At 45.5% G+C, this 11,457-nt stretch overlaps 1 protein-coding gene across 1 annotated transcript; it reads right to left on the bottom strand.

Moving 5' to 3' along the window:
* Nucleotides 1–1,525: 1,525 nt before the first annotated feature.
* TMEM269 (transmembrane protein 269) lies at nucleotides 1,526–9,013 on the bottom strand. The gene is made up of 5 exons (XM_066372139.1): nucleotides 8,958–9,013; nucleotides 3,381–3,478; nucleotides 2,577–2,720; nucleotides 1,749–1,952; nucleotides 1,526–1,662 (listed from the first exon to the last, which is right to left on the bottom strand). Exons 1-5 carry the CDS (start codon nucleotides 8,996–8,998, stop codon nucleotides 1,526–1,528), a joined length of 624 nt encoding a protein of 207 aa, XP_066228236.1. The 5' UTR covers nucleotides 8,999–9,013.
* Nucleotides 9,014–11,457: the final 2,444 nt, after the last annotated feature.

Raw genomic sequence — 11,457 nt, 5'->3', positions numbered from 1 at the left:
AAATGAAACCTTACCATTGGTGACAACATGGATAGAGCTAGATGGTTTCACCATATGATTTCACTTGTATGTAGAATCTAAAAAAAATTAATAAATGAACAAAAACTCATAAAGGGTTGGTTGCCAGATGGGAGGGAGATTGGGGGACTGGTTCAAAAAGCTGAAGGGATTAAGAAGTACAAATTGGGCCCTGGCTGGTTAGCTCAGTGGTAGAACGTTGGCCTGACGTGCAGGAGTCCCGAGTTCGATTCCTGACCAGGGCACACAGGAGAAGCGCCTATCTGCTTCTCCACCCCTCCCCCTCTCCTTCCTCTCTGTCTCTCTCTTCCCCTCCTGCAGCCCAGGCTCCATTGGAGCAGGGTTGGCCCGGGTGCTGGGGTTGGCTCTGTGGCCTCGGCCTCAGGCGCTGGAATGGCTCTGGTTGCAACAGAGCAACGGCCCAGATGGGCAGAGCGTTGCCCCCTGGTGGGCATGCCGGGTGGATCCCAGTTGGGCGCATGCGGGAGTCTGTCTGACTGCCTACCCGTTTCCAACTTCAGAAAAATACAAAAAAAGAAAAAGAAAAAAAGAAGTACAAATTGGCCCTGGCCAATCAGCTCAGTGGAGTGTCAGCCCAGCATACTGACATCCCAGGTTCAATCCTCAGTCAGTGTACACATGTGAAGTGACCATCTGCTTCTCTTCCCTCCCTCTCTATCTTCTCATTCTCTTCCCCTCCCACAACCAGTGGCTCGATTGGTTTGACCGTAGGCCCCGGGTGCTGAGGATAGCTTGGATGATTTGTGCATCAGCCCCAGACAGTTGCTGGGTGGATCCTTGTTGGGGCGCATGCAGGAGTCTATCTCCTCTTTTCTCCGTTTAAAAAAAAAGGTTTTAAAAAAGTATAAATTGGCAATTACAAAATAGTAACAGGAATGTAAAGTACAGCATAGGGTATACAGTCAATAAGATTGTAATAAGTATGTATAGAGCCAGGTGGGTAGTAGATTTATGGAGAAATTACTTTGTAAATCATATAAACGTCTAATCACTCACTATGCTGTACACCCAAAACTAATGTAATATTGAATCTCAACTGTAATTTTTTAAAAAAGCAAAACTTTTTTTAAAGAAATGCTTTAGTGAGCCGAGTTCCACCCACCACTGGAGTCATTAGCAATCGACAAAGCCAAGGTCATGGCTGTACCAATTCTGAGGGGTTTCACTCCTTTCCAAGGGATTAACTTTAGTGCACGGGGTCATCCAGCTGGCAACAGAGCTGAAACTAAAACCCGGCCCAAACTGAGCTTAGAAAAAATTCTGTTCCATCTGACATAAACCACTTGTCCTCCAGGGATTCAGAGCCCTGAATGAAGGAGAAAGAGGGAAGGGGCTGGCACTACTGTGGGCTGTTCTGGTTCAAGGCACATGAATCTACCACAAGCACAACACAGGGACTAGGAAAGATTTAGTGAGGATAAGGCAAGGCTTGGCCCAACAGGCTGGCACAAACCCCACAGAGGCCAGCGGGAGTGGCTAGAGCTGTTTAGTTTCTTAGGTGCCGTGGCCTAAGACACTGTGTCCTGCCCCACAGAGCATCAGGAAAGAAGATGTAGGAGAGCGACCACATCAGGCAGTAAAAAGCAGTTAGCGAGAATGGAGACAAAAGCAGCATGATGGTACCTGGGAGAAGAAGAAAATACAAACACTCCGTTTTTATGAAGCTCTCTTAATTATGTCCCACCCTCTACTCTCCCATCCCCACTCACCTCCCAGATAAACCATTTTTTTCCAGTTCTCAGACTCCAGGATTTCGTCATGTGGGTAGTAGCTCTGATCTAGCATGAATAGAATCATAAGTGAGGCCATGCAAGAGAGAATGAATGTGTTGCCTTTGGTCAGAAGAGAGGTGGAGGCCAAAACACAGGAAGCATAGGAGCAGGGCAGACCCTTGTATGTGAAGGAAATGCCTGCTAAGGAAAGAAAAGGTGGGGATTAGCTGCTTCTTGCTGATTTCAAGGTATCTGCATGAAGCAAGCCACTGTCCCTTTGGGTTTTCCCCACCCCACGCTCCAAACGCCCTTCACCCCAGGAGAGTAGCAGGTTCTAAAGCATTTAGTTATTCACAGAGATGATGTGTGGGCTTTGCATTGGATCCCCAAGGTTAAAGCCGGCAGCTAGGACCAGGTGTGTACCCTGGCCCCTAGGAAGCCTCCGTAGAAGGGCGCTCTGAGATCTAGTCTGCATCTCACTCCCTTGCGTTGGGATCTTAGGCAACAGCCCTCGTCATAGCTCAGTATTGCAATCTGTTTTGGGAAACTGGAGTATGACCTCTAGTTCTAGAGTCTGAATCCATGTGTTTTGTCCAAAGGTCACATAGCAAGAAAAAGGTACAGCTGGACCAAGAACCAAAAGCCCCCACCCCCCAGACCAGGGCTCTGCCAATGCAGCCCGCAGCCTCCAGTGGGTCTGAGGCTCAAGAGAAGGAAGAAAGAGGGACTTTATAAAAGGAAGTTACTGCATTGCAAGCTTCTGACATCCAACAGCTCCTCCCCTCCGTGGTTCCCTAGCTCAGCCGTAGGCTGGGTTCCACTCACCAGCTGAATAAAAACACAGGCGGAAAGCAGTAGCTAACACATAGATGATGACCAGGAACCCATTCAGAGGCCCCTCCACACCTAGGAGCAGGGCTGAGGCCAGGCCGAAGGTGGTGAAGACAGCAAAGTCATTCAGCTCAGCTCCTGCTCCAGAAGGCCAAGGTTAGAACTTACATATCTTATTCATTAGTCCCCTCTGGTCAGGGTGCTGGAATGGTGACAAGCAGGGTCTGAGGTCCCAGAGGGCAACATCTACTCCCCCAAGTGGTCTATAGATCAAAGACTGGTCTCCTTCTGGCTCTACCTTAGACTGACCATGTGGCCTTAGGCAAGTTGTACCGTGTCCAGGTGTTAGTTCATCCTTTAACATGTAAGGGTTGGACTAGAACTGGATACAAATTAATAAACTATAGAACTTTTTTTTTTCAAGCAAAATCTGACACAGAAATATTTTACTGTATTTTCAATTAGCTGCTCTATTTGGAGTAATTTTTCAATTCCCCTCTCCCCTACCATCCACCCCCACTTCCAAATCCTGGATCAGCCCCAAACAGGGATACAGGGCAGACAAGAACACTGAAAGCCAGGCCAATGGCGGGCCAGAGATCAATAACTGAGCCAGCAAAGGAGCTACAGCTAGGCCAAGGGGTTCCAGCTCCCACCCTAGGGCTGCCTCCTCTTTACTCCAGGGATGTGACCAGGACTGTTGACTGATGAAGGCCTGTCAATGTTAGAAGATGAAGGAGCTGACCTGACATGGGTGCTCCTGAGGCCGGGGGTTAGGGGTCTGAGGCCTGGACTCACCCGATTTGGAGCAGATGTTGAGGTGCCTGGTCATTGTTCTGACTACTATGTCTAATAGGAAGCTGATCAGAAGCATCCAGGAGGCACAGTGGGACTTCCTAGTGTAGGCCAGCAGGCCCAAACAGGACAGCTCTTTCAGTCTCCACTGGACAACACACTGCACACTTCCAGTACACTAATACACTTCCCACACTTGCACGTGCGTGCACACACACACACACACACACACACACACACACACACACACACCTCTGCAGGTTCCCCACACTCACATCCTTTCTGATATACACCACTTTACACACCATGCATGTGTGCACACACACACACACACACACGTACCTATATTCCTTCCATATTCTGAACCCACAGTCTTGAAGGGGTGCCCCAGACTCCCAAACCCCCTAGGTAATCACCAAGGTCCCTTCCAACTCTAAATTTCAGGTATATTCAATGGCCCTGGGGTCCTAGATTCCAGCCTAGCCCTGCAACCATATTAATGTGAATTCTCAGATAAATCACTCGCCCTTTTCTCTAGGCCTCTGTTCCTCCATCTGTAAAATGAGGGGTTTGTGCCAAATGGTTTCTTTTGCTGTTTTTCTTAGCATAGAAGAGAGATAGAGAGAGGGATACATGGGTACAGACAGACAGGAAGGGAGAGAGATGAGAAGCTTCAAACTCATAGTTGTGTCACTTTAGTTTGTTCATTGATTGCTTCTCATATGTGCCTTGACCAGGGAATTCCAGCTAAGTCAGTGACTTTGCATTCAAGCCAGCGACCTTGGACTTCAAGCCAGTGACCTTTGGGCTCAAGCCAGCAACCATGACTTATATCCCATGCTCAAGTCAGCAACCCTGCACTCAAGCCAGTGAGCCTGTGCTCAAGCCAGATGAGCACGTGCTCAAGCTAGCAACATTAGGGTTTCAAACCTGGGTCCTCAGAGTCCCAGGCTGATGCTCTATCCACTGCACCACAACCGGGTCAGGCCCAAATGATTTCTTTAATACATATAGGCCTATTCAGATGGTCTATTTCTCCTACTGTGAGTTTTGATAGCTTAAGTCATTTAAGGAATTGGTCCATTTCATCTAGGCTATCAAATTTGTAGGAATAGAGTTGTTCATAATATTCTTTTACTCTACTTTTAATGTCCATAGGATCAGTAATAATGGCTCCTCTTTCATTTCTGAGATTAATAATTTGTGTCTTCTCTCTTTTTTCTTGGTTAGCTTGGTAGATGCTTATCAATTTTATTGCTCTCTTCAAAGAACCAACTTTTGGTTTCACTGTTTTTCTCTATTAATTTCTTTTCAATTTAATTGAATTCTGCTCTAATTTTTATTATTTATTTTTCTCTTACTTTGGATTTAACTTTCTCTTCTTTTTCTAGATTCTTAAAGTGGAAGTTCAGGTTATTGATTTTAAATCCTTCTTCTTTTAAATTTTTTCTAAGACTCTTTTTTTAGGGAAGTTTTAGGTTCACAACAAAATTAAGAGGAAAGTACAGAGATTTCCCATTTTCCCCTTCCTCCCACATATGCATGGCATCCCTCATGATCAACATCACTCGCCAGAATGGTACATTCTAGTTCTTGGTACATACCAAGGATGACCTACATTGATACATCATAATCCGCCAAAGTCCATAGTTTACCTTAGTACTCGCTATTAGTGTCATACACTCAATGGGTTTGGACAAAAGTATAATGACTTATATCCATCATTATACTAGCATATAGAGTATTTTTACTGTCCTCAAAATCCTCTGTGTTCTACCTATTCATGTCCTCTCCAGACCACCTCCCCCCGCTTTTTGGCACTACCAATCTTTTTATTCTCTCCATATTTCCTTTTCTAGAATATGCAGTCTTTCAGATAGGCTTCTTTCACTTAATAATATGCATTTAACTTTCTTCCATGTCTTTTCATGCCTTGATAGCTCATTTCCTTTTGGCATTGAATAATATCCCATTGTCTGGATGTACCACAGTATTTTTATCCAATGAAAGACATCTTGGTTGCTTCCACGTTTTGGCAATTGTGAATAAAACATCATAAACATCCAGCACAGGTTTTTGCATGGACATAGTGTTTGATTCATTTGAGTAAATACCAAGGAGTGTGATTACTAGATCATATGGTATAAGAGTATGTTAGTTTGTAAAAAACTGCCAAACTACAGTGTGTCTGTAAAGTCATGGTGCACTTTTGACCAGTCACAGGAAAGCAACAAAAGACGATAGAAATGTGAAATCTGCACAAAATAAAAGGAAAACCTTCCCTGTTTCTGTAGGATGATGTGGCAGCATGTGCGCATGCACAGATGATGACGTAACATCTTGTATACAGCGGAGCAGCCCATGGCCATGCCAGTCAAGATGTGGATGGTACAGAGGGGAAGTTCAGTGTGTTCTGTGGCTCACTAAATTCAAATCCGTGACCAAAGTGCAACGTGAATATCATATCACGCGTTTATAACAAAGCGCCACCACATAGGAATAACATTACTCGGTGGGATAAGCAGTTGAAGGAAACCGGCAGTTTGGTGGAGAAACCCTGTCCTGGTAGGCCATCAGTCAGTGACGAGTCTGTAGAGGCTATACGGGATAGCTACCTAAGGAGCCCTAAAAAGTCTGTGCGTGAGCCCACATCGAACTGCACTGAATAGGTATGAAACTGGGAGAGTTTTCCTTTTATTTGGTGCAGATTTCACATTTCTATCGTCTTTTGTTGCTTTCCTGTGACTGGTCAAAAGTGCACCATGACTTTACGGACACACGGTACTATTTCTTCCAAAGTGACTGTACCATTTTGCCTTCCCACCAGCAATAAATGAGAGATCCTGTTGTTCAACATGCTCACTTGTATTTGGTATTGTCATTGTTCTGGATACTGGCTATTCTAATAGGTGTGTAGTAGTATTTCACTGTCATTTTAATTTACATTTCCCTGATGACATAATGTTGAACATTTTTTCATATGTTTATATGCCATTGGTATTTGGTTGTTTCTTTTTTCTTTTTTCTTTTTTTTTATTTTTCTGAAGTGAGAAGCGGGGGGAGGCAGACAGACAGACTCCCACATGCACCCGACCAGGATCCACCCAGCATACCCACCAGGGGGCAATGTTCTGCCCATCTGGGGCATTGCTCCACTGCAATCGGAGCCATTCTAGTGCCTGAGGCAGAGGCCATGGAGCCATCCTCAGTGCCCGGGGCCAACTTTGCTCTAATGGAGCCTTGGCTGTGGGAGGGGAAGAGAGAGACAGAGAGAAAGGAGAAGGGGAAGGGTAGAGAAGCAGATGGATGCTTCTCCTGTGTGCCCTGGCTGGGAATTGAACCCTGGACTTCCACACGTTGGGCCAATGCTCTACCGCTGACTTAACCGGCCAGGGCCTGTTTATTTTCTTATTGTTGAGTTTTAAGTTTTGTGTAATTTGGATTATAGTCCCTTATCTGATGTATATTTTGCAAATGTTTTCTCCCAGTCTATGGCTTGTTTCCTGATCCTCTTGATGTATGTTGCAGAACAGATTTCTGTTCTAGTATACCCATTTAATGCTACAAATTTCCCTCTAAGTATTGTTTTCATTGCATCTCACAAACTTTGGAAAGTTGTATTTTCATTTTCTTTTCTTTTCTTTTTTATGTATTTATTTCTTTTTTAGGTGAGAGGAGGGAAGATAGTGAGGCAGACTCTTGAATGTGCCCCAACTGAGATCTATCTGGGGCCGATGCTCAAGTACCAAGCTATTTTAAGCATGAGGCTGATGCACTCCAACAGAGCTATCCTCAGCGCCTGGGGCCACACTCAAACCAATCAAGCCACTAGCTGCAGGAGAAGAAGAGGGAGAGAAGGGGGAGATGGAGAGGGGAAGAAGCAGGTGGTCGCTCCTCCTATGTGCCCTGACCAGGAATCGAACCTGGGATGTCCATAAATCAGGCCAATGTACTATCCACTGAGCCACCAGTCAGGGCCTTCATTTTCTTTTAATTAAAAATATTTTTAAATTTTTCTTGACACTTCATCTTAGATATTCATATCTTATTTAGAACTGTGGTTTTTAACCTCCACATATTTGGGGATTTTCTAATTATCTTTCTGTTCTTGATTTCTAGTTTAATTCCATGTGGTCTAAGAGCATACTTTATATGATTTCTATTCTTTTAAATTTGTTAAGGTGTATCTTATAGTTCAGAATATGATCTCTCTTTGTGAACATGGGAAGAATGTGTGTTCTACTGTTGCTGGAGGAAGTAGTCCATAAATATCAATTAGACCCAGTTGATTGATGGTGCTGTTCACTTCAACTATATCCTTACTGATTTTCTGCCTACTGACTCTGTCAATTATTGATAGAGGAGTATTGAACTATCCAAGTATGGTGTCAGATTGATCCACTTCTCCTTGCAGTTCTACCAATTTTTTCTAATGTATTTTGATGCTGTAAATGATTCCCAAGAGCTTTTTGAGCCCCTACATGAAGATTCTATGCTCTGTCTAGCACATGCTCCCAGACCTTTCTTAAAGCAGCCACCGCAATCTCAGGCAATCCTGCCCTAGAAGGCCATTCCCAAGTCTACACTCTGACTGCGATGCTGCAGCAGAAGCAAAAACAGAGAGCCTGACCCCAGTCATCTGCTGTCCCCAAACAATTTCAGCATTCCCTTTATTTAGAACTATACCTATATGTTTAAAGGGAACTGGGTCCCTATCATAGCATAAAAACCACACTCCCAGAAGATTAGGCTGAACTAAGAAGACAGGTATTTTCTGCTGCAGATATGCTTCACATTATGACTCCTAAAACCTAGACTTAGAGAATGATAAAATTTTCAAACAGGGAGGGAACTTAACTAACATCAAGTCAAATCTCTTTATCGATGAGACACAAATCCAGAAAGGTCACCTGCTTATGGTTGTAGAGATTCAAACAGATTAGGAGATGTCATTTGCATTATAAAGGATTTATCTATAAACAGTCAATTTGTCAAGGCCTTGAAATAGGATTCAGTTTTTAGAAATATCATTTGCTTATAACTTTTAACCTCCACATATTTGGGGATTTTCTAATTATCTTTCTGTTCTTGATTTCTAGTTTAATTCCATGTGGTCTAAGAGCATACTTTATAGGATTTCTATATGGGCATCCATATACATGTCTCAGATTTTCCAGAGCAGTGCTGATTTTAAATATTGTACCAGATCATGTGTCGGTACTTAAGAATCAAAACATTGGAATGGTAGCTTGCCTACCTGAGGATTGTGTAAAAGCTACCAAAGCAGAGCCTCTTGGTTTTCCTGCCATAGCTGGGAGGAACTAGAGAGATCATAGTGTGAGCTCCTTGTTTTAAAGATGGAGAAACTGAGGCTCAGGGATGTGTCATAGCCAAAGTCACATATCAGGTTGGTGGTAAGACTGAAGCTAGAATCTTGGCCCCTTGACTCCCAACCCACTACACTTTCTCCTCCCCATTTGATCTTCATGCCTCAGCGCCTAGCTTTCTAGATGCCCCGCTTCTGTCCTCATGCCCTTGGCTCTAGCTTTTGGCTAAGACCTTGCTGGGCCCCAGACCTACTTGCAGAAAGTGCAGAAGATGGAGAAGAGCCCCAGGATCATGTTGGCCAGGGACAAGCCATTGACAACATCCTTCCTGGAAAACTCATTCATCTGGTCGTTGGTCAGGAATAAACTGGTGCACTGACCTGGGGCCCCGGGGAGAAGAGCAAGTTCAAAGAGTCTGAAAAGAGGCTCCCTAAAAACCAGCTAGCTCCTGTTCCCTTAGATTTCATCCCGGAACTGCACCCTCCCAAGGCTGTGTCACTGGCTGGAATGAGGCAGACAGAGGAGACCCGGAAGTAAAGAAAGGTACAGAAGCTGAGTGCCCTGGGAAAGCCCAGGAGCAGAGCAAGCGAACCAGCACAACCAGAGTTCCCGCGCCTCTCTGATGACACTCCTGGCCCCCCCATAGCACAAACCTCCCTCCAGCACCACCACAACCCAGGGACAAACAAGTATGGGCCCTTCCCCCCGTCTGAAAGATGAGCCTTTGTCATTGAGTTCTATGTCAAAGATGAGACTTTTTTCTTTTTTAATTATAAAGCTACTTCCAGTACTTTGGGGTGAGCCCCACAGGAATAAAAAATACTGGAAAAGGGTACCACCCTCACCTCAGGAGTGGCCCAGTGGAAGAGAGGCTACCTGAGGGGAAGAAAGCACCGATGGGACCCGCTGAAGATGTGGGCTCCTTTGTCCCGCAGGTCACATTCACGGCCTCAGAAGGACAGGGCTGCAGCTGAGGTGCCTCAAGGTCCTGATTCTGACAGCCCCCAACCTGAACAGCAGGCCCAACTCCAGCGGGAGAAGGAGGAGATGAGAAACAGAAACAATGAATGTGTATGGCGTAAAACAGTCCACCAGGCACTGTTCTTGGTGTGCTCTCTTCTGATCTTGACAGATGATCATAAGTCTCCCCACTTAATCCTCACTCATTTCAGAGGCGAGGAAGCTGAAACTCTGCCTTTACTCAATGCCCTCCTGGTCTAGGCAAGAGCTAAAACAATCATGGTCCTTTCCCATAAACTACCACCATGATGTCAGGGCAGGGAGGGGCTGGACTTGAAGTTAGGGACTCGGAGTTTTTAGGACAGTGCTGTGGGTTCACTGCTCCCACAGGCCAGCCTTTCACCAAGGGGCATCAGCGGCTACATCACCAAAGCCATTGGGACTTCTGAGACCTCATGCCAGGGCCCCTCAAAACCTAAGACAGGAAGCTAAGTGAGTGAGAGAAATATAGGAGAAGAGAGGAGCAAAGGACTGGCTGCACACTCCCACCCCATGAACCCCTCCATCCTGGTCTATCCTAGAGCTCAAGGCTGAACCCAGCAAAACCAAACCCCTCTATCCCAGCCTCACCCACTGGTGCCTGGAAGAGCAGCCTGCCAACATCTCTGCTTCTCGGAGGCAGTCAGCAGGTACCTGGGTGTGCCTACCAATGACCAGACACATCCCATCTATACTAGTTCACTGCTCTTTTAAATGATCAGTTATCTACCAGGTTATATCTTTCATTCACGAAGCATTTTCACCTCCGTGGTTTCCATTGGCCCTGAGAGGTCTACCAGGCAAGGACCACTATCCCTCCTTGCCAGGGAAGGCAAAGAACACTCAGAGAGGGAAAGAACCTTGCTCAAGGTCACTGACACCCCTTGGAAGTGGCAGACTAAGACTTAAAACGTCTGTAAGTTCCCTCTGTATCCTGCTGTCTACCAACCATCAGGACCAAGAATTGTGTTCATTGTAAACTCAGAGTGAGCCAGGTGCTGGGAAAGCCTGGTCTCTGTCTTCATGGAACTTCCAGGCCACCCAGGAAAATAAGACTCATGCATGCATGTGGGGACTTACTCTGTTCCTGGTGGTACCTCATCTTACAGATGGGGAAACTGAGGCACCAGGATAGTTAAGCAACTTATCCCAATAAACGGTAGAGCCAGGATTTGCATCAGGCTTCCTCTTGCCCAGTTAAATACTATTTTTAGCAAAATGCACGGGTCCTAGGTATAAAAGGATGTGGACCTGAGAGTAAGGGCTATAGAAATTCAAGGGGAAAAAGGCACAATCCATTCATTCAGCAAACATTTAGTGATGAGCAAGATTTGGTGCCTGGTGTCTGGGACACAGAGAAGATTAACAAACACCTGGTCTCGTCTCTCAAGGAACTCAGTCTAGCAAAAGAATTCAACATTCCACAAGAGAAGTGACCAGGCTGCTAAGGCAGAAGAGGGGGCCAGCATGTTGAGGGGCTTAAAGAAGGTTTCTAAGAGGAAGGGGTCATCAGTAAGGCATTGCACAACAGTGGCCTGCAGAACTAGATCACATTACTCCTTAGCTTCTTGGAAGCCATCAGTGGCTCCCCAATGCCTTCAGGATGGAATCTAACTCCTTCATTTGGCATACAAGCCTTTCATAATGAGGCCCTGCTCAACTCTTAGCCTCCTCTCTCTACTTCCCCTTGATCCCTTCTCTGGCCCTCCCTCTTGGGTTGGGTGGTGGTCCTCTTTGGGAAGCCTGACACCCTC

Source organism: Saccopteryx leptura, chromosome 3 (assembly GCF_036850995.1).
Source record: "Saccopteryx leptura isolate mSacLep1 chromosome 3, mSacLep1_pri_phased_curated, whole genome shotgun sequence".
NCBI lineage: Eukaryota > Metazoa > Chordata > Mammalia > Chiroptera > Emballonuridae > Saccopteryx > Saccopteryx leptura.
This window is presented reverse-complemented; position numbering and strand designations above follow the sequence as displayed.

Excerpts from the sequence above, each read along its gene's own strand:
- TMEM269 (XM_066372139.1), bottom strand. The coding sequence starts at position 8,998 with ATGATCCTGGGGCTCTTCTCCATCTTCTGCACTTTCTGCAA. Across the intron at positions 2,721-3,380 it reads CAACATCTGCTCCAAATCGG|GAGCTGAGCTGAATGACTTT; the intron begins GTGAGTCCAGGC and ends CTTCTGGAGCAG. Across the intron at positions 1,953-2,576 it reads CCTGTGTTTTTATTCAGCTG|CAGGCATTTCCTTCACATAC; the intron begins GTGAGTGGAACC and ends TTCTTTCCTTAG.